The sequence below is a fragment of the Fragaria vesca genome, linkage group LG1 (assembly GCF_000184155.1).
Source record: "Fragaria vesca subsp. vesca linkage group LG1, FraVesHawaii_1.0, whole genome shotgun sequence".
Classification (NCBI taxonomy): domain Eukaryota; kingdom Viridiplantae; phylum Streptophyta; class Magnoliopsida; order Rosales; family Rosaceae; genus Fragaria; species Fragaria vesca.
Window position 1 is genome coordinate 17,142,824 of NC_020491.1, and position 22,600 is coordinate 17,165,423.

General features: G+C 36.9%; 3 protein-coding genes across 3 annotated transcripts; 1 reads left to right on the forward strand and 2 right to left on the reverse strand.

Moving 5' to 3' along the window:
• Positions 1-1,404: 1,404 nt before the first annotated feature.
• Positions 1,405-4,991, forward strand: LOC101308023. Its single transcript, XM_004288349.1, has 3 exons — positions 1,405-1,718; positions 1,794-1,840; positions 4,529-4,991. Exons 1-3 carry the CDS (start codon positions 1,469-1,471, stop codon positions 4,697-4,699), a joined length of 468 nt encoding a protein of 155 aa, XP_004288397.1. The 5' UTR covers positions 1,405-1,468; the 3' UTR covers positions 4,700-4,991.
• Positions 4,992-6,160: 1,169 nt separating this feature from the next.
• LOC101304616 (BTB/POZ and MATH domain-containing protein 4-like) lies at positions 6,161-11,825 on the reverse strand. Its single transcript, XM_004288337.1, has 4 exons — positions 11,368-11,825; positions 10,930-11,275; positions 10,570-10,852; positions 6,161-6,866 (listed from the first exon to the last, which is right to left on the reverse strand). Exons 1-4 carry the CDS (start codon positions 11,754-11,756, stop codon positions 6,595-6,597), a joined length of 1,290 nt encoding a protein of 429 aa, XP_004288385.1. The 5' UTR covers positions 11,757-11,825; the 3' UTR covers positions 6,161-6,594.
• A 2,431-nt stretch (positions 11,826-14,256) lies between these two features.
• On the reverse strand, positions 14,257-21,979 carry LOC101303158 (cationic amino acid transporter 2, vacuolar-like). The gene is made up of 14 exons (XM_004288332.1): positions 21,661-21,979; positions 21,383-21,584; positions 21,201-21,285; positions 20,744-20,884; positions 20,541-20,659; positions 20,359-20,455; positions 20,089-20,261; positions 19,921-19,987; positions 18,941-19,099; positions 18,316-18,589; positions 16,903-17,011; positions 16,586-16,698; positions 15,610-15,685; positions 14,257-14,696 (listed from the first exon to the last, which is right to left on the reverse strand). Exons 1-14 carry the CDS (start codon positions 21,812-21,814, stop codon positions 14,540-14,542), a joined length of 1,926 nt encoding a protein of 641 aa, XP_004288380.1. The 5' UTR covers positions 21,815-21,979; the 3' UTR covers positions 14,257-14,539.
• Positions 21,980-22,600: the final 621 nt, after the last annotated feature.

A 22,600-nucleotide genomic window follows, 5' to 3' on the forward strand; every position in this document is an offset into this window, starting at 1 on the left:
ATATATATATATATATCAGTTCCTATTTTTGTTCATTTATACAACATTCAATTAACAAACTCATAATCAAACCCACATTAAACAGCCTATACCCATTAATCATTATAACAAGGTTGGTCAGGTTTATTCTCCGACCCGTTTGACGAGACAGAATCAACGGTGGGCCTGAGTTAGGCGGAGGTGAGGTGGCTGCCGATGGCTGCGTACATGAAACTTTGATATAAATACCAAAACTTTAGATTGAAAAACAAATGAGATGGTTTCAAAATTTGAGAACTTTTCTGGAATGATTGAAGCTTTGGATTGAAAATCAACAGAGAGAAAAAATGAGTGGAATTGAGTTTTAATAGCTAGTGAAGAAGAAGACTGGAATGGTTTCAGAGAGTTGGAGTTTTATTTTGTGGCTGTGAGGAGATACAGAAGAAAGAGGCTAGGAGATGGTTAGCTGGTGGGGTCCGTAAATTGTAAACCAACCAGCTTCTGACACGTGTTTCGTCCGCATTTTTTCAAAGTTACGGACGTCCGCATCTAAAAAGCTCAGTATAGATATATTCATAGAATGATTATTAGGTATGGACCTCCTTACCTTTGATAAGGTACGGATTTCATTATTTGACCCACTTTTTGATCATATTTTCTCATCTCAACTGTTCAGATTTTAGGTATATATGAGTAGATCATCTCTATAAATTTTCAGCCAAATTGATAATTATTAAGACATTCAAAACTGTGATTTAGAACTAATAGAACGTACGGTTCAAGATGAACAAATTTGGTTTGTTCATTGATTTAATACATTTTCGATATCTTAACCAAATTAGCTGAAATTTTGTAAAGATGATCAAGTCATGTATATCTAAATATTAAACGGCTATGATGTGAAAATATGATTGGAAAATAGGTCAAATTAAGGAAATCCGTACCTTAGCTAAGGTAAGGAGGTCCTTATTTGAAAAAGGCTTGTATATTCATATACCCATATCAAAAAATATAAAATTAATACTGAAGCAAAATAAATAGTTTTCATTCATTATAAATTAAAAAAATATAGATCGTCACACTCACCATAGGTGAGTTGAGCACTTAGCGAGAGATTTAATTTGCCACTAGGAAAGTGCAGTGTCGCCGGAGACAGAAGGAAATTGAAGAAAATTGTAGTGGCCAATCGACGAGCTGGTTAAGTAACAGTTGGAAAAATCGCCGCATGTGTGGCGCGTTCAGCAAAACAGAGTCTGTCATCCGATGACTTAATATAAAAGATTTTAAAATCATTAGGATTGTAGATCGACAAAATATCCCTTGGCTAGTTGTCTTAAGTTTATTTCTAAATAAAAGCCAAGCAAAAAAAATAAAAAACACAATGAATTGACTTTCAATAAAATAAAATAAAGAAAAAAACAATGAATTGACTGACACATCTCAAGTAATCAAGGAGGAGTTAATTGAAAGGAAAACTCATCGTGGGGTGATGGAGGAAGCAGACTCCCCAACCCCTCGTCCTCCGTTTGTGGAGGTGAAATGCGAAAGTTCAGGCATGAGAAGGCGCTTTGCAATTGGCACAGAAGCTGGTTTCGCAGCATCAGTGATCAACAACAAACTGGGTTCAGTTGATTCTGTGTACATTGAAGCCGTTAAGGAAGGTGAAGAGCCCATCACTTTTGGACCCAACTCACTTCTCGTCGACTACGGCCACGGTTGGACATTACACACTGTTACAGGTAATTTATGGTTTCTTCTATTTGGTTTTGTCCAGACTTGTTCAACCTTGATATTTTGATTTTGTTCAACTACAGGGGAAGGTGTTGTTAGGCCTAAGCCGATCCAAGTTCATCATGTAATGGTACGTGCTACTATCATCTTGTTCATGTTCTCAATTGTTGTCAATAGAGCAGTAACAACTGAATTGGTAATGAAAGTTTCCTCACACATGGGAACGTCTTATGAATTTTATATCCAGAGGAAAAGAAACTGTCCAGTGAAGGAATATAACAGTTGATATAATTTAAGAATTAATTCGAATTGTGTGACCTCTAATTCTCTGAACAACTTTAGCTCCAAGTATTTAGTTACTAATCTTTACTACTATCATCCTGATTTCCTGTTGCTGCAGCAAACAAACGTGTAATTGTTTGCCCATGGCTTCTATCTTAGGCAGAACAATTTCCTGTTTAGTGTACTTTAGATGTGATTTATTCGTAAAAGTAGAACCCTACAGCGTCTCTCACAATTGTTTTTCAATCTAGAACAGTGGTGGACTTATGGACATGTTGACAATGAGTGAAAACGATAAAAGAAACAATTAAATTTCTTTTGACTTGCTGGAGTGTTATAGTTGTTGTACTTGTAGTGTATCATCTGTCTTCTAAATGTTTAATGTAGATTTCGTGTTCTTTCTGTTAGGTCATGTTTATTGTTCGTAGGTGTCAACTGTCAGTCATTAAAAATTAGACTTTGAAGTTCCTGAGTCTTTAATGAGGGTCATTGAATGGTTGTCTGTTCTAGTGTCTTCTTTAATATATCAGATTGATTTTGTCTTCTATAGATCATATATGAAGGCCAATATGAATTTGTGCAGATCAGATTGATTATGTTTTGTGATAAGCAGTTTCTTCTCAAGTGGTTTGTGAGATTTCTTGGTATGATTCCAAGAATCCCTTGCATGATGTCAAGTATGCATCTTGTGCAATTAGATATATATCTATAAATTCCCCCTTTCCTACAAACCCAAACCTCTAAATGCAACAACCATACTACCCTAAACTTCAACCTTAAGACCTTCTACACAATTCCCCTAGGTTTCCCTACATTATTTCCTGTTGCCGTACCATTCACTCCACACTTTACAACAAGAAAGCTACATTATTTCCCTTAAAAGGTCTTAGAAGTATGCAATGATTTTTTTGTTGCGTGTCACAAGTAGGAAACTCAACCTAGTAGAAACTTGCACTGTAGTAGGAACACAGTCTTTTCCAAATCAAGAAGCATCCTGCAGTGTCTACAAGAACCCTTCCTAGCTTAGGCATGTTCTAGAGATTCCGAATCCAGTAGGCTTATTTGCACTGTGATTTTAAGCTAGAGATATTTATAGTCAACATAGGGCTCAATTCTCATTCGTAACGGCCGTCAGTTGTCTAACTTTTAAACCATTCATGAAATTCTAGATATTCTCAAATGTCACAACAGATCACATCTTTATAGTTAAATTAAGCTCATCAAACATCACCACAAGAACATCGATCATTTATGCAGTTTCCATTACTTGCTTACGTCTACAAAATTATGTTCAAGGGTTTGGACTCATGTCAATCCACTTGGCATAAAATTGGTGTTTAAACTACAACCTTCACAATTGTAATAGACAGTTATTGTCAATCCATCCTAAGGTCACACAGAGATCTGTGATATCACTCCTTTTCAAAATTTGGGGAATAGTATGAAGGATGTGACATGTTTATTTGGGCAATTTTTTAGTAGGGTCTTGTGTTAGTGTTTGTAAAATGTCAACTTATATCCATTTGATTATGATAAAAGATTCATTCAGTCAGGGTTAAGGATTCCAGATCAATCAGTTTAGCAACTAGCTCTACAAGATTACAGTAGATAGTTGAAGTGCTTCAATGAAATAGTGGACATGGTGTTTGTGGTTACGGGTGTAGTCGAAAACTGTTGATTGATTAAAGGTATTGGTAGGTTTCTGTATGAATGAAGGTTGTTTGAGTTCACGAACTTTGAGTTTGAGTCATTGTGAATCGTAGTTAGAGGGGCAATTATAGAGCTTTTTTGGGGGTTAGCACAAAAGATATTCCATTATCCTGCTTCCTCTTTATATTTGTTAATTTTGTGAGTAACTGTTTTAAAGGGTTTTAAAAATATTTGACTGAGGGTTTCATAGTGGCAAAGAGAGTTGTTCACCTGACCTCACTGCAGCGGGGAGGAAGAAATATAATTGGTTGATTAAGAGTATTGGATTTGCAGATTTAGTTATGCGTACAAATACCATCATGCTGCAAAATTAAAAAACCAGCTCCAAACTAAAAGGAAATGTATATCTTGAAAACATGTTCACATGCACTTCTAGGCACTTATTATGTTTGCAATTTTTTGGTCGATAAGTTACTCCTAGATTCGTAGACATGTGAGACATAGTGGCTTCAGTGCATAAATCATTTCAGAACACCCTATAATTTATATGGCATCTTGTTTGTTGATGGCTAACCTGATAGCATATCTCAGTACACCTGATAGCATATCTCAGTACAGACTATTCCACTTCTAAGAGGAATGAAGCAACATTAACAATTTATGTGATGCTGATGAGTTTAATTTTATGCCTGGAAGTAAACTGTGTTGAATTTAGATTGTATTATCTTTTCCTTTTGTGAACTTATCTATGGACTTGCAGTAATTTAATTATCAACAGTAGTCCTCATGGGTGAAGCTTTGGCCTTTTGAATGATCGAGTTTTCGATTATAATGTGTTGTCAATCTTTTTAGCTTAATATTAATTCAGATCAAGTTTTTTTTGCAGGGTTCTGACAACTTACATGCTGCAAAGAGGGTACCTGATCAAGCAATCAATTTTATATACATTGGAAAAATAGTGATAGCTTTTATTTTGATCTTCGTACTTGGCGCAATTTTGGCTTTGGTTCTTGAGAACGTTCCTAGACTGATAGAGTTACTCGAACAATATGTGTAATCTTACAAGACCTAACATAAACTTCCCCAAGTCGATATTCATGTATAAAACAAAAGCAGAACTGAGTTCCATTGCTCTAGACCAAAAGTGTAGGGTTAGGTCAATGTATTGGTTGGTACAGTCATGTTTAGGTAGTCATTTTATTTCTCACTGAGTTGAGTTGTGCTGAACTACCTTTGGATTTGGATTTGGAGATGATGCAGTTGAAATGGGTTCCATTGCCTCATTAACATGATTCTTATCATTCTATTTGGTCCATGAATCTCATTTTTCAGTGGCATGCTGGATTGTTCATTTCCTTTTTTCTGTTTAAACTGTTTCGTTAATCTTTTTTAAGGGAAAATGACCAAATGCACAAAAACCTTTAAGGTAAACTATTTCAATAAAAATCTTAAATAAATGAATTTCACTGATAGACATGTGGCACTAGAAAACATCTACTTTTTTTGTCAATGTCCCTAGCGTTCCATTTGGATCAGCTGGGAAGGGGAGTTGATAGTTTTGTTTAGTAATCGGAAAAAAAAAATGATTTCAAAGAAAAAGACACTTTCACTCCTCTATGTAATTACATCCTCCCATGTTGTTGTTTGTGTTCTTGCCCTCTAGTTATTAAGAGATCGCCGTAGTTTCCAATTCGTCGTCGTCAAACTTCTTCTAAAATATTCTTCTTAAAAAATAAAAAAAAAGACTTCTTCTAAAATAGAAAAAGAAAGGCTAATTCATGTTGGACAATTGTCTTGTTGATAAAAATAAGTTTTTGAAACCCAATAAAAAATTATCTCAGGATTGTGAAAATGTACCGAGAGCAATTGCATCGGTGAGCTGATTGGGTGATCAATTGATGGGACCCACCAACATTCAACCAAAACACTAATGCACCGGTAGTAAATTGTCTTACTAATTCGTAGACCCTAGGTGAATAGTAATTTCTTGGGCAATTCTGTTGCTGATTTTTGCCCATCATTTTGCCTGACCAATTTGTGGGCTTCACCTCTGGTTTCACATGCTTTCAACATACAAGTTTTATAATTGACTGATTATAGCCATCGGATTGAGATCTAACGGCTATAATTAAATACTAATGGTTAACAATTTTTGGGGTTAAAAAAATCTGAATTTTTTCTTTCTAAAAATCATATAATTAAATATCTTACTCACTTCATATAATTTATACCAATATTTTCTAAAGGTTTACCTTCCCGTCTTCTTCCATCAATTTATTCTCCATTTCTTCCCAATCTTCTTCCAACCATGGGGGTATCTCACTACAATTGACATGACCATGAGCAAATTCAATAAAGCAGGCAAATTATTAATTAACAAATTATAAGTTTAACCTTTTGAATTAATGATTTATTCAAATTTCAAAAATGAATAGTGGATTAGTAGGCAAATTACCTACAATAGAGAGACAATTGTCAATTTCATATGAATAGTGAATCAGCAGTATCAATTTAATTGGCAAATCAACAATTGTCTTCATTTCATAAGTGCCATTGCACTGATCTCTTTTGTTATTCCACACGCTTGCAATGTTTTGTCATGCCGCTAACTTATTGTATTATAACTTTCGTTTATCAACTTTATTGGTGTGACATGGAGATCTCTTTATCGTCCTTGTAATAATATGATAATACTGTCTCTAGTCTCTACCAGCCCAGCAGGAGTCTGATTTCGCACCTCTAAATTGATAGCTGGAATTCGGAGACCTCTTCACCAGAAGAGCTAAAAATGAAAGCTATTCTGTAGCTCAAACTTAAGATCACACCTCCGCTGATTCATAATAAACAAAAGAAAATCTCAGGACAATATCTGGTTTCTCGTGTTTCTCTTCTTTTTTTACATTTCTATCTGCCATATATTACGAACAAACTAATACAAGGTATTTTAGCATATCAACCTTCTTGCCCAGGACTCATTCCTCTGGCATCACTCCCATCCAAAGATTGGACCCAAATTCTTTGACCTCTCTCTCCATTTTGCAGGGTTTGTTGTCTTGCACGCCTATCATTTGAATTCCCACCATCAGAAAACTGCGCCCATACGCTTTGACTCTTTCCCCCTGCACTTAGTTCCTCCTCACTTCCTGCAACTGTCTTCAGAAGCTCTGACTGCAGCAGTGGACAGTTTTCCTTAAGCAACTCAAAACCATCCGTTTCCATGACAGCTACATCAAAAGGATTGAAGTTAAGAACATAATTACAGCATGTAGAAATAAGGAATATTATGGCCCTACTCCTGATTCTGGGTTCTAAATAGACAAAGGGACCTGCTCGAACAACATTCAGTGACATAATGTATGTGGTTAAGAATGGTTTAACTAAATTTATAGATAACAGAAACAAATCCAGAGAATGTTGATGTAGCAGACTTATGCAGCTTATGATGGGGCAGAAATGGTTTTACATAGTCAATTAAGTCAAATGAATCAAAACATATTGACATGTGATGTTTGATCAAATCCCAATACTAGTAGACACACACAAAAAAAGTTGAGCATCTCATATCTCATATTGGTTGCAGTCTAAAAAGTAAAGCAAACATTAGTTGAATATGTAAAAAAAAATTGTAGATGAAAAACTATATTAATGCCAAAGCCTTCTCAGTCCTCGGGGACTGCATTCTCAAAGACTCAAACATTATCTCAAAGACTCAAACATTAGATCAAAAATGATTGCTATGCATATGTCAATGTAGCAAAAAAAAAACTACTGTGCAATCAATAGAGGTTATTCCAAAGAAGAAGAAACACATAAAGGGTGGAGCTACTCATGAGTCTAAAAGTGAAAAAATAAAAATAAAACAAATAATTGATTTTACGTCATCTGTGAAGGCCATGTTCATAATGATAGGAAGATCATGCAGCGCAAGGGTCATCAAGATTTCTGAATGGGAAGGCCATCCAAAGAGTGATACACACAAGGACACCCAGAATCAAACTATATAACACAAATTATCATCTCCTCTCTCATAATGCCTTTTTGTTCTTTATATACAAATAACCAAAATTATAGCTATCATAGCACCATATTCCCAAATCATTGCTTCTTCTCACATGAAGCCTAGTGTCTTTCCCTCAAAAGGGCTACGCAATTAGCTGGGTTGACCCGACTTAACATAGCCTCCTTAAATCATTATTTCTGAAGTGTAAAAGCAATTGGACATAGATATGAAGTTCTATCATAAAAATAAATACAAATATACAGAAAATAATGATCCATGCTAACAACCATACCTTATAGGTACTCTCTGGCTTGAAAATTACAAAAGAGGGAACAAAATTGAGTAAGACTGGGGTTGTGCTATGATCTAGATGGAATGATACCGGCACTACACTTTCAGTTTCATATAAGATACGAGTTCCTCAACTTCCATGACCTCCAAGCAGTAAAGAAATTATGATTTTGAGATTTGGGTTGACACACATCCCCACCCCAGATGAAATCCAAATCCCATTCTCCACCAGAAAATTGCAACAAGCAGTAAATCAATTGATCGATCCCATGCTTCCCAAGATTATGGCTAGAGCCTCGAAGCACAAGATTGGAATTCAGCCATTAGCTTGCAGCCCATATTCACTTACCATGACAGGGTAACAGAATGAGTTCCTTTACTCCTGATATCCTAATAGCCATTTCCCAAGTAGAGCCTCATTTTTTGTTCACAGAATTCCGCGCATCAAAACCCAATTCCCAACCTATTAAATGATTGATTTTTTCATCAATCATTCAGACCTCCCCCTCCCCCATCCCACCAGTTCACTCTTCCACAAGCTATTCGAATCAGGGAAAGATGTTTAAGTAAACTGGTCCAAAATTTTCTGTCCCACCTTCGACCACTGGATTTCAGAATCTCACCGCGCTGGAATCTCCTCCTAATAATTCATTAGCCATGTTCCAACTCCACATCACAGAGTTTCAGCCAACTCATCTTCGCACTTGAGAGTTAATCCCAGCTGTTGAGCACTTCTCGATTATAATTTCCAAACATTTTCTTTTTAAAAAAAAGTAAAAGGAAAAATACCAAAAGGATTCAATTAATCGTTAAGAGACTAACCAAGTTATGATTACCTTTGAATTAATTTTATGCCCCACATACATGGGTTTCTATATAAAACCTCAAAACGTGAAAATGACCAGCAGAGATTGTCTTGAATTAGCTATTAAACCATCCAACCTTATTTATGCTAACAGACTAGATTAAGGTAAAGAACTACTCTTCTGCCTACTTGCACCTGTCAATGTAGATAGCAGATACGACAGTACCGCTTGCTAGAATCTAGGGATAAGGGAGGACATATACACCATGATATTTGAAAGGAAAAATATAAATGGAATCGATAGTATGGTAGCCAAAAACAAGGTAAGGGCAGCAGTTGGTTCAATCCCAGGAGAAAATCACTTTGACACCATATTGCCAAAAAACCAAAAACAAAAGATTTAGAAGGCAGACCGGAACTTTTTTCTTCATTATATAGGAATGGAAAAAGAGGGACTTTTATACAAGACACCAAAACATAAATATGCTCTTATAGACTTAAATTGAGGAAAATGATGATGCAAATTGCGATTAGGCTCCTTGGCGTTGGGAAATATGCAGCCCAGAGAAAACGGAACAATCCAGTCTAAATGCAATCTGCCACAATTATCCAAATAAATCGAGCACAAACCAAAGGCAACGACCTACAAGAATGCTTGACAAGATTCTAAATTACACAACCTTACATATTTCTTCACTCAACCTGAATCTAAATATACCAGACAAAGCTTTCCCTCATGTGCCTATGTTGACAAACTAAACAGATCACACAGTAACCCCTACTCTACAGGCTACACAAACTACCCCAGCCATCATGCACACACCAAGACCATCCTGATCCAATATCAACTCCTGTCTTTACTAATCAAATTTCCATCCAATTTTTATGCACTAGAGTGCTCAAGGAGGTACCGCCATACCATGCGTAACCAACAATGTAGCCCTTTTAAAAGAAAATTAAAGAACACCTACATTGGCGGCTATTCAAGAAAACCTCATTTGGGAACTCCAGATTTTGCTCAAAGGATCTTGAAGATCCATGGCAAACAATATTGTTAAGTAAAATTAAGAGTTCAGTAAACCCTTAATAAGGCAAATCTAGTAGAAGTTCAATATAGACAGTAACTATGAGATGATAGCCTTAATGTACCTAAAGAAACAGAACCGCAGCCCCTATAACAAATGTAACCCTATTTGTAATAAAAGTAAGTGAAGTAAATAGCCCAGAAAAAGGTGATAGTCCAATTTTGCAACAGCTATGGTGCTAATACAGTATCTGCTTAACAAACTAACAATAGTAATCCTAGGGATCAGTTTTCTTAAAATTTTATCTAGACACCATTATAACACAACAGGACTACGCCGAACGTATACATGAAAAACAAAACGAAGAGTTAACCAGCCACGTCAAGAGGCGATCTCTTATATACATCAACATCATACTCTAAAAGCTATTCAACTTCTCTCCACCGGTCCAGTTAAAAGAGTAAGAAGAGCCATAAAATAACCCAATAGCTGACCTGATGGAGAAGTCAACGACGAAATGAAAACCTTTCATGAAAATTACTGACGAAGCCGGTAGAAAAATAACACACATATTCAGCCTAATTACTATCTCTTATACTGATCAATAGACTGAAGATAAAACTAACTCAAAGTCAAATGCATACTTGATGGAATTTCTAAAGTTAATGGGAGTAGTCAACAAATCCTTGAACGTAAATTACAAGGCTATCCATACAGCAATGGCACTGGCCTTTTCCTTTAAATAGTGCCTGTGTTCTAATACATTAAATGTAAAACATACGAAGAGAGAGAAGAGAGAGACGTACCGACTAGATTTTCAGCAGCAAATTTTAGGCAAACCGATTTTAGTTCGAAAGCAGAATAGCGATCAGCCAAGGCGAGGATATTGGCAACAGAATTGACAGATATATCCTTGCAGAGAACAGATTCACACATGAGTCTAAGCCTTGTTAAGCCGTATTTGTCTGCTGCAGCTAGTAACTTTGCCGCTAATACGTCAGACAAAGAAGGCATGCAAGATGATGAACTTGGCTCCGAGAACTCCTCATCTTCAACAAGAGTATCCGTATACAAGAAGTGCAGCAAAGCCTGCCCCAGGAAAACAATAGAAGGTCAATTAAATTTTCTCCATCATTACGAAAAACAAGTAAACAGACAAGTGCTACCTTAAAGACTTTGGGTTCCATATCATTGACAACTATTTCCTGATTGTCCTCTTCCAGCCCGCTAAAGAATTCATTTCCGAACTCGGGGGAACGAGCAGCTAATACTAGCTTGTGAGCAGGAAACTTAACCCCAGAGACAATGAAAGTAACATCAGAGCCTTCCCCATTCTCCAAGAAGGTACTGAAATGGGCGCCGATATCAGAGTCCGGGACATGAATGGAGTGCAGCCTGGAACTATCAATGGCAGAAACCACAACGCCGACGGTGCAGTTGATTTTCAAGCAATCATCCTTGAGAAATGTGGAAGACTCGAGCATAGTGCGTCTGTAGAAGCGTTTGTAGCCCCTGAAATCATGACAAACAAACAGAATGAGGGTGAAATTGGAAAGAGAAGATAGTGATAAAATGAGGTAGGAGGGAGTGACAGACAGACAGACCACATGCTGCCTCTGTACTTGAGGGTGTAGGGCCCGCTCTCAAGGGAGCGATCGAAATGGGAGTGGACCTTGTGCTTGGCGTCGGGGCCTTGATCGACGAGGGTCAACTCGAAGAGGGCTCGGACGTCGGTGCCCTCGGAAGCGAGAGCGATGAAGACGGAGACGTAGGCGGAGTTGTCCTCGGGGTTTTTGCCGTCCGGGTAGAAGTAGATGGCCCACTGGTAACCTCCAATGGTGAAGTTCTCGCTGGCGATGTGCTTTCCGACGCCGATTCCTTTGGCCAGGGAATACCCTTTGATCAGGAACTGGTGGGACCCGTTAACCGTCTGGGTCACGAACCGTGAGCTCGACGGCAGCACCACCCCGCTCCTCTGTCTCTGTGCCGACATCTGATTCTGATTTTGATTTTGGTCGCAGCAGACGAGCCGAGCCTCTTTTCTATTTCATCTCATTCCCCCACGTGACATTTCAACCAAGTAAAAAAGGAAATTTTTCAAATGGTGCCCTAAGTTAAGCCCATTTATCATTTTGACATCTCAATTTTAAAAACTATCACAATGGTATCTCAATATTTAAACTCAACCCAACATTAGTTTCTTCCGTTATTAACACCGTTAAGTTAGAGTTAGTCCATAGGCAAAATTGTCTCTTTATGTTTTTCCTCCCCAAACATTTTCCCTCCACAAACCTTTCCCTTTAGAATATATCATTTTTCCCAAAAATTAGAGACATATAGAAATTATAATACACCATTGGCTATTAATATTAATCAAAATACAACCACTATTACATAAGAGTTTACAAGATGAAGAACTTGAAGTCTCCAACTGCTTACAAAAATTCCCAGAGGAGCAATATAATTTGCTACCAGTTGGTTGTACATGCCAATAAAAACTTCTGAAAATTAAAATACACTATTGGCCATTAATATTGTCTCAAAATATAACCACTGTTACACTTACAAGCCAAGCATTTGAACGCTGCAGCTACTTGCAGAACTTCCCAAAAGAGCATGGATAACGAAATCAAAGATCACACAAAAGTTGTTACCATAAACAGTTGGTTATACATGCCAATAGAGTAATTATATAGTCCTAATAAAATTATATATATATGAACCTTCAAACAGTGGTAGGATCAATAGGGGTTTCGACATTGTTGTTGACAGGAACTTCAATGTTCTCATTTGGAACTTCAACATTCACATCTGACACTTGTTGCTGCACAACAATAGTGAAGTTAGGTTTTTATTTAATATAAGAATGTATAAACTGGCTAATAAATGTAGTCCAAAAGATGAATGGAACCTGGTTTCTTCTTTCACAACTCCTCCTATTGTGGCCTTTCTTATGACATATCCCACATGTGATTGTTGTGTAGAAACTCTTGGGCAACTTTGTAGTCCCTGGAGCAAGTGGTTCTTCACCTATAACAAACAGATGCAGTTTAATGTATGTACAAGTTATTTAAATTAATGGTAATATATAGTGGTTGTATTTTGATTAATATTAATGGCCAATAGTGTATTATAATTTCTATATGTCTCTAATTTTTGGGAAAAATGATATATTCTAGAGGGAAAGGTTTGTGGAGGGAAAATGTTTGGGGAGGAAAAACATGAAGAGACAATTTTGCCCATGGACTAACTCTAACTTAACGGTGTTAATAATGGTAGGAACTAATGTTGGGTTGAGTTTAAATGTTGAGGTACCATTGTGATAGTTTTTAAAATTGAGATATCAAAATGATGAATGGCCTTAACTTGGGACACCATTTGAAAAATTTCCTCAAGTAAAAATAGAAATCTTCTATATGGTTTAAATTAAGTAATTGCAATTTTCACAGAAATTTTAAAGTCATAGGATTACAATTCCATGAATTTAAATGATATTGATTGAGAATTTCATTATTTAGATTTCATGATATACAATTTTAAAATGACAAGAATTAGTATTTAGACTAATCTCAGTTGAGCGAATTGATAATAGACGTCTATTTTATTAGAAATTTAAACCGGGAATTTAAGCTCCTAAATTTCACGATTATTTTTTCGTGGAAATTGCAAATTCCACACGGGATAAGAATCCAAACAGCGGAAAAAGTCCAAAGCAATTGGGAATTCCTCATTCCCAAGAATTTACCCACATCGGTTGTGTTGGGTTCTTACTTGAGAATACGATGTTTAGCATAAAAACTCGTTCTCTCCACGCAAGAGGAGGTGATGTGAAAAAGAGGCGACTGAAAATTGATGGTTAAGTTGTACGGTTTTGTTAGGGGTAATTTGGGATTTTGATAAAATTATAAGGTTAAAGTTGGAAACCCTAAACCCATGAATCAGATCCAATACCAACCCCCTCCTCCGGAAGGAAAAAGGAGGAGTGAATCCAGGTTTCACACTAGGACCCACACATATCTAATTCCCCTTGGAGGTTAGTAAACACCCCCACACAGAATGGGAATGAAACCCAACAAAACCATTCCCATTACGTTTAAATAACGGTGTGTTTAGATACAAGTGAATTCCTGTAAATTTAATAAAAAATAAAAAATTCTCAAAAATAAGAAATTCTCAATTTCTTATGACTGTTTCCGTATTTAGATTGTTATCCCGTGGAATTTACGAATTCCACGAGAAAATAATCTTGGAATTTGAAAGTTTATATTCCTAGCTTGAATTCCTTACAAAATAGGTGTCATTTGTCAATTCTTTAATTGAGGTTAATCTATATACAAATTCTTGTCATTTCAAAACTCTACATCATGAAAACCAAACAATAGAATTCTCAGTTAATGAAATTTAAATTCATGAAATTATAATTCCTATCATTTTGAAATTTCAATGGAAATTAAAATTACTTTATAACACAATGTAAACGCGGCCCCTAGAGAGATCAGAAATCCTCACTATTTATTAGATGGACAGTGCAGCCAGCATAAAATTTATAGGGAAGATCTTCAAGCCAGTTTCCTAAGAAAGGAAAGTCCAAAAGTTTTATTGAGTGCAACTTATTTACATTTGTAGAACATAGTGCCCATCAACCAATATTAGTCCTATTATACAGTACAGTATAAACTTGGGTCCCTGCTAACATATATATAGTGCAAAGAAAGCAACTGAATATACAAACAAACAACAATTGACCCGAATGCATTTTCTGTACAAATTTAGAAGTCAAGTAACATAATTTTCTGAGCTGCGAAAAATTTCATTGGCATGGGCTGCTGGAACATAAACTGCATCTTCCAGTGAGCTGTGTCTTCGGCCATAACATACATAAACAAGCACTCCTATTATCAGCCATACAGTAACACGAGCCCAGGTGTCACATCTGAAATTGAGATAATAAGTTAACCGTATTAGATGTCTAGGAAGAAACAATGAAAGATTACAGACACAGTAATGAGTTGGTGTACAGAACATAAAACACAACTGGAATTAACCACCTTCTAAAATGAATACTATGTATCATTGCAACATAAACACAACTTGCTGCAAACAAACAGATCTAATAAAAGCAGTGTCATAACTATCCTACATGAGATTAATCGTCTCTCCTAGGCATTGATCTGTGCTTGGCTAGTTGTCATAAGCTTTCACAAAAATTGAACTGCTTTTGTTTCAAGTCACTAGAAAAAAGACTGTCGAAATGACTCAATATGCCAAAAACTACAGCGCAGGTTACGCAGCTAGCACTATCAAAGGAGCCTGTAAGTTCTTCTTTTTATAAATTACTTTGTAGAGACACAAAAATGAATTTAAAATTATACAGATGCAACTGTTAGATTGGGAGGTCTGAACAGAACCACAATGTATTAAAGATACGATACTAAACCACATTTTACTAGATTAAAAACAAGACAAGTTAGCAGCAATTTCCATGATAGTTTTCCAAGCTGCTTGATAATAAATAAAAGCATAACTACGAGCAAAATAATCTTCTCAGAAAAAAAAAAAAAAAAAGCCAAACTATGAGTAAAATAAACTTTGGGAATAGAAGGAAAAAAATGCAAAAATATGTTTTTTTTTCTGGTCTGATAAAACAGAAAATATTTTGATCACATTTGTAACAGAGCAATAACTGATGCTACAGCTATACGTCGCGGCAGCATCAATAAGGAAACCATACCAATATTAAAAATTCTCAACTATATTGAACATCGAAATTAAGGCAGATATAATAGTGAAAAGCTAGTAGAAAGGAAAATGATATTTAAAATAACAATTATTAATGGGATACTTACCCAAGATTGATGAGTAAGTAGACGTTGATGAGAATACAGACAATCGGAAGCAACGGAACAAATGGGCATAAGAATCCTGAATGCATCAATGTACCACTGTTATGGAAAACTCAAATGGTAGTTACCTCAATCACTCTAACATAACAACTTAACTCAAACTATCCGACGTAGAGTAACAAGTTAACTGAAACTAACCAAACATGAAATGAAGAAATTACCAATACTTTAATCTCAGAAAATCAATAGTTCGGTCACTTCAGATACGATCAATTAGCATCAGGGGTTTAGTTAAAGCTATGCAACTAGGTTTTGATAGCTAGCATCAGGGAATATTTCGTCTTTTTAAGGCTGCCAACGGACACAAGGACTATGTCACAGTAACATCGAAAACTGTTCTTTAAGGTGGTTCACTGCATACAGATATGGCTGCGGGAATCTTTTCAAAACATCTGGAGAAGTATCAAAGTTTATTACAGTAGATTGTACGATCTTTATTCAAGGCTGGGCTTGAACTCGCAACGATAGGATTTAGCTTTAGAAATTAATCCTCAAAGTTAAATTCTATGACTATAGACATTCTACAAACAAGGTCACCGCCATTGAGCTTTTATGAATTTGCTTCATGAAAGAAGGGTGGGTCTGCGGTTGCCGTACTGATGTTAAGAGAGGGCTTTAATCAGTGGGACCAAGCCTATAATAGCGACGTTAAGGGAGGAGGAAACTGATGTCTGAGCAGTGGGCTCAAGCCTGGAATAGGCAGCAGGAAAATTCTTGGCTGTGAATGGTAGGAGAAAGTATTTCCAAGAGACAGATCTGACACCATAAAACGTTTGTAGAATTTCCAGCTTCTTTCTCATTCACCTATTCCGAACATACTATGCTACGTCTACAATCAATGAGTTTGGTTCCTAGTCTAAGTCATTATAGTAGAGAAACTACGGTCCCAAAATTAGGGTATGTCTAACAATGTGCCTACCTCCTGTGTGCCCAAAGGTGTGTCTTGCATCATCTTGATCTATACAAGTAAGCACAGTCAGACCAAATAGAACAAGGATACCACCAGCTCCACATACTGCATAGCGAAGAAAGCTGAAAAGGAAATTTAAACAAAAAAAAAAAACAAATATTGGATTAATGAAAGAAGTTATAAGATATGTTGGCAGAAAGACAAATTAAGAGACACTTAAAGAATGTTGGCAACCAATTCTACACAGAAGCATTGACAATCTATTTGATTATAATAACAAGAAAAATTTCTATCAGAACCAAGCCTAGGCACCAAAATCCGCACACCTGGGGAGGCCCAAACTTGAAGCCGAATATGTGAGGAGAAACACCCCTACACATGTGAGCATTATCGTCCAGCCAGCAATTTTTCGCCTGTTAACTTCACTGAGTGTGTCTGTAATAAATCGTATATACATTGTGAATAAGCAGGAAGTAGAGCAGAACTTCAGCAATCGGTTAGATTCAAAAGAAAAAGACATGGGTTTTGTGAATGCATAGTTTTTAGGCCTTTCGTAAGTACAATTAGTGAGATATGTATTTATTATACATGAGTTTCTTTAAATCTATGTCCCCTTCATATCTTTTAAGTTTAATTTTTATAATTTGGATTTTAATACTAACTATCAATGTGTAAAATTTTTGTGGCATTACATGAAATTAATTAAATATTTTTCTCAAGTAGGAATCACAGTAGGTGTACTGTAAGAAATAGATATACATGATTCAAACTAGTTGTACTGGACCTGAATATGATGGCCCTTTGGGTGTTTATGTTTATGATAATGATTATTACAGTCGAGCTGAGATCAAGCTTGAGCTTCTTAGGACAACGCTTGATCACCTTTACTCAGGTTGGTTCATTTATACTCCTACAGATGGGTACTAATGATCTTGTCCTCATCTAGTAACTTATACGGATCTTGGATTCGACCCGGTTCTTGTTGAGAATGAAGACGAAGAGGAATTGAGTCCAGAGCGGGACACCGCTTTGGCTCCTTATTTGGCTCACTTTTAAGTCACATTTCCACATCTATATTGTTCAGTCTGTCCAAATGGAACTGTTCGTGTAAATCGCTATTACGGAAGCTCAAATGATCTCCAAATTGGATGAAACTTTGTAGGAATGATCTACACACTATGTTCTGGAGACTGAACGGTGGAGATGTGAAAATATGACCTAAACACACACACACAGGCGGTTTGGGTATTATGGATTTATGGATGGAAAGAATAAAGTATTTTTGAATACAAAAAAGAAGTGGAGTTTGATGAGCTTTCGGAGAGAAAGATTCTTATAATCCTTGGGTTTCTATTTCTAATGAATTAGTAATTGCACCCTCTCTTCTATTATGCAAAACTGGGAGGCTTCTGTACCTCAGTTTCAACTTTTAGGCCAGTATTGTTCCACTGATGTTTTACTAGTTCCTGTTTGTTATGCTGCAGTTGCTTCAGTTTCTATTATGCAAAACTGGAAGGCTGCTGTAGCTCAGTTTCAATTTTTTGGCTACTCTTGTTCCACTGATGTTTTATTTGTTCCTGATTGTTTTGCTGCAGTTGTCTTTTTTATCCTTATTAAGTTCCGCTGTGAACAAAGTCCACAACTTCTGTTCCTTATTAAGTTCCAATGGCTTGCGCGTCTTAATATATTAATAAATAATAACACTAAGAAATAGATAAATAAACGAAAAAGAAACTTACAGTTAACAAGGGGTAGTTGCTTTTCAATTAGACGAAGATCAACCAAGATATCCACTTTATCAAGTAGAGGTTTAGAACTATCTTTGGAAGACCCAACACTACCCTTAGGATCATCCCCACTGATATCTTGAGAATTACTACCATGTCGCAAGGACACTGAATCAATAGAGTCCTGCAGAGATGCAGGCAAAGGCACCTCATCCGGTGGGACATATCTGAGTATAAGTACAGATATTGCTACCATAGTGAATGCAACAAGTGTACCCACACTAACCTACACCAAGTAAGCACCTACAAGTCAGTCTCCATATCATACATTAATTTAATCAAAAATACAGAGCAAAGGAACTGTCCCAGCTTGTAAAGGGCTATAGCTAGATCTCCATCATCTCCATAGTCATTATTGTGATCCAGACAGAAAACTCCTTTCAGGAATAATAATGGCAAAGATATTAAATTATACAGCTCCAGGTTATTGCATAGCATTACAAAGTTAATGGCTAGTGAACCGTAATTATAGCATTTGACATGAAGAATACTTCCATGTGTTCTTAGCATACCAACGGCCTAAAAGGTGTTTGCTTATTAACAACATTATCAGATGTTTGCATCAAATTAAACTTACCATTCCTGCTAACTGTGAAACATCCATGAAGAATGCTAAGATTGCAGCACAAATCCCAGTTGCTATCGTACTCTTGACAGGAACCTGAGTGCTTTTATTTATCTCCGAGAAAAATGGCGGCAGCAATCCATCTCTAGCCATGGCCATCAGGATCCGCGGCTAAGGAAGGGGCAAAAAATCCTTATATATCCAACAAAATCAAAATAAATAGGAAAGAAAGTATATAACTTGGTGGTAGAAGTGATAAGAGATCATGGTAATTGATATATAGAGCAGATAAGCAATAAAAGGACACAATAACCATAAAAATATTCAAGGTAGAATGCATATCCATCAATTAGCCTAAAAGAGATAAAGTGCTGTCCCATAGACATAGAAAATAACCCTAAAATAGATAAAGCGTGCATGCGCGCGTGCATATTTATACGATGAATGATGCTGTCCAGATTGCTACCAAATGGAGGAAGAATATAAGAAGAAATCGTCCTTGTCATTTTCAAACAAAGGGAAGACACTAGACAAATCTTCTAGAGGATTCACCCCAACATCTAACGATTCAAATGGGAAAACTCATAGTAAGTCCTCATCTTCCAACCAGTTAGTGAGTTCTTCTACTCTTAAAAGTGTACAAAAGGCTGCTGGTTCTGCCTCTAATACGAGGACTGAAATTAAATGCTGGAAATGAAAAGAGGCTTTGGACACTTGTCGGTACAATGCCCCAATTGGTTAGTTGCCTTGGAAGATAACACACCAATGGGTAGGTAGTCATAGTATTCTTTTACCTTTAGGGTAAATGGGAATTGGTAAACATATACAAATCACGGCGCAGTCTTGATTAAAAATTTCAACTGTCAACAGGAATAAGGTGTGCAAATTTTATACGCAGCATAATCAATTAACAGATGGTAACAGCAAGATATGAACAAGATAGAACTATTTTAGAACTTTCAAATGAAAAACCATAATTCCAGTTCAAATACCTGGGGAAGAATAGACCCCATCAATGTCGAGCAGAGAGCAGTAACAGCTCCAACCGTAATGATATAGCTTCACACACAAGCAGAAAATGCCTTCAAGTAACAAATTTAACCTAATATCCCGGAAAAAAAGGTACAGAAACAGAAATTGAAGAGAGATATTAAACTTACGAAGCCCATTGCATCCCATGGCTAGCAAATGCAGTTGAGATGGGTGTGTCAGGATCCATTGCATGATAAGGCACTAAACCAACAATGACCATAGAAACCAACATATACAACGCACAGCATATTGATAGTGCAGCACCAATACCCAGTGGTAAATCTCGTTGGGGATTCTTTACCTTTGGAAATACAACAAGCAAAAGTTCAATACACCTTAGACCTCTCTAATGTACTTGTAGATTCGTATATCAGATGACATAACAAGAATGTACTTACCTCTTCAGCAGTGCTTGCAACTGAATCAAAACCAATGTAAGCAAAGAAGACAGTTGCAGACCCGGCAAGCATACCATTCACCCCAAAGGGGAAGTACCTGTTATGTTCAAGAAAACAAAGGAATAATGAAAATTTCCCTCTAGCATTACAAGGGCGAATACAAATATAGGGATGCTTAATACCCAGTAGGAAGTTGATATCCAGACCAGCCAGTCTTAAATCCCAAATAAGTACCAGCAACTATGACAAATACCATTGCACATACATTCGCTATTGTTGCAATCCCTTGGGCCACTGTGCTCTGCACATATTCAGAGTCCCATGTCAGTTTATACAAATACAAAAAGATACTTGGAACTTGCAATATAATAACATACATCACTACCTCCTTGATTCCCACACACAAGAGCCCTGTGACAATAAATACTAGAATTGCTGCGCATGGGTCAACCACAACATCAAGCGCAGGAATGTGTAGACGGGATAGAAAAAAAGGCAGACTGTCTGGTCCTCCAAAGAGTAATGCCTTGAAACAGAAAAAACATATAAATATGCAGGGCATACCGACATACTAACTGCAGAGCATAGGAACACAGATTGCATGCAGCTTTTGACTTCATTCGCTGACATCCAGCGTTTATGCTCGTATTGCTTACAATTAATTCCAGGATCCCAATACAATTGCCACTCATATACACAAAAGGAAACAAAGCGCATGATACGATGGTAAAAGATTCAAATGAATAATAATTAGGTTAAATTTTAAGTCTGCAAATTCCAATTCATAAGACAATAAATTAAAAGTATGCAATCTAACAATAGCTTAATAAAGTGAAGTCTACCAGATTAGGGGAAATGCCACGAGCAACAGCTGAACCACCAATGGTATATTCGAGAATCAAAGCCCAACCAACCAACCAAGCAACACTGCAAGTAATATTTTCACACTAACAAACTGATGAAACTGAAAACTTTGAGGGGCGAAGGTGTAATAGGGAAGAGAAGAGAAGAGAAGAGAAATTACCCTTCTCCGATGCATATGTAGGTATAGTGATAGGCGCTTCCGGCAGAAGGACAACGACTGGCAAGCTCAGCATAACAAAAGGCTGAAAGGGCAGCTGCTATTCCGGCTATAAGAAACGATATTGTGAGGGCGGGTCCAGAATGCTCCCTGGCAACTGTTCCCACAAGAATATACACTCCTGCTCCGATTGTTGACCCGACGCCTGTCACAAACTAACTTGTTGGATCAAATTCGAAAACAAATTAAATTACAGAAACAGAGAGAGGATGGGAGAATACCAATAGCGACGAGATGGGGAACAGTCAACTCCTTGGCCAATTGATTATGGGAAGACTTGCGGCGGTGAACGGAGTCCACCTGTTTCCGTCGAATCAAACTATTGAGAGCACGACCACCCCATCCCTCAACACTTTGCACAGAATCAAACCCCATCAATCAACCCTCAATTCCTATTATTATTAGGATACAGTATGTACAATTCAACCTGCCCGACGACACAGAGATTCGAAACGGGGAGCGGGCAGATTGAACACACACCAAACCAAAACCAAGTCCCGATTGATTGATTGTTTCGTGGACGCCTTCTCCTCTCTCCTCCCAAGTTACCTTCCTATCTTTTCCTTTTCTTTTATATTTCTATTTTTCCTTCATTTTGTTATAAATGTCAAACTGGTGGGACCAATGTGCCCGCCCATCAATCATTCGCCGTATCTAACTTAATTACGACTGCCCTAACTTAGAAAGTATTCCAACAACAACAACAAAAAAAAGACAGAGCAAGTAAAGAAAAAGAATACGGACATTAGGTATACATACTGAGACAAGGCCTCCTCCGCCCTAACAAACGCTGGTAGTAATTATTGGGGAAAAAATTATGGAAACAAAGGGAAAAGAAAACTAAACAAGCATGAAAATGAAAACAAAAAACCAACCTAAAGCCCTTACAATAACCAGTCTACAGCTCCAGCCATCGTGAATCTGACATTGTCGAGGATAGATAAAGTCGTCCAACGGGACTTGGCTTGTCTGCTTGGAAAAAAATAGCTTGGATTTGCTTGGACAACTATCAGATGTTGCCACGTCTGCCAAACTAAATCTAGATGTTGCCACAACCACTATTGACGAGAAAAAGGCCAAAAACCTATTAACGTCGACGTTAGTAGTTTCAGTTTTTGCCGTCATCGAACCAGATCGACTTCTCAAATCTCTCTCTCTCTC

Excerpts from the sequence above, each read along its gene's own strand:
- LOC101308023 (XM_004288349.1), top strand. The coding sequence starts at position 1,469 with ATGGAGGAAGCAGACTCCCCAACCCCTCGTCCTCCGTTTGTGGAGGTG. Across the intron at positions 1,719-1,793 it reads GACATTACACACTGTTACAG|GGGAAGGTGTTGTTAGGCCT; the intron begins GTAATTTATGGT and ends GTTCAACTACAG. Across the intron at positions 1,841-4,528 it reads TCCAAGTTCATCATGTAATG|GGTTCTGACAACTTACATGC; the intron begins GTACGTGCTACT and ends TTTTTTTTGCAG.
- LOC101304616 (XM_004288337.1), bottom strand. The coding sequence starts at position 11,756 with ATGTCGGCACAGAGACAGAGGAGCGGGGTGGTGCTGCCGTCGAGCTCA. Across the intron at positions 10,853-10,929 it reads TGGAACCCAAAGTCTTTAAG|GCTTTGCTGCACTTCTTGTA; the intron begins GTAGCACTTGTC and ends TTCCTGGGGCAG. Across the intron at positions 6,867-10,569 it reads TGCTGCTGAAAATCTAGTCG|CTGTCATGGAAACGGATGGT; the intron begins GTACGTCTCTCT and ends CTTTTGATGTAG.
- LOC101303158 (XM_004288332.1), bottom strand. The coding sequence starts at position 21,814 with ATGGGGTTTGATTCTGTGCAAAGTGTTGAGGGATGGGGTGGTCGTGCT. Across the intron at positions 19,100-19,920 it reads TGGGGTCTATTCTTCCCCAG|CCGCGGATCCTGATGGCCAT; the intron begins GTATTTGAACTG and ends CCCCTTCCTTAG. Across the intron at positions 15,686-16,585 it reads CACCTTTGGGCACACAGGAG|GATTCTTATGCCCATTTGTT; the intron begins GTAGGCACATTG and ends TGATGCATTCAG.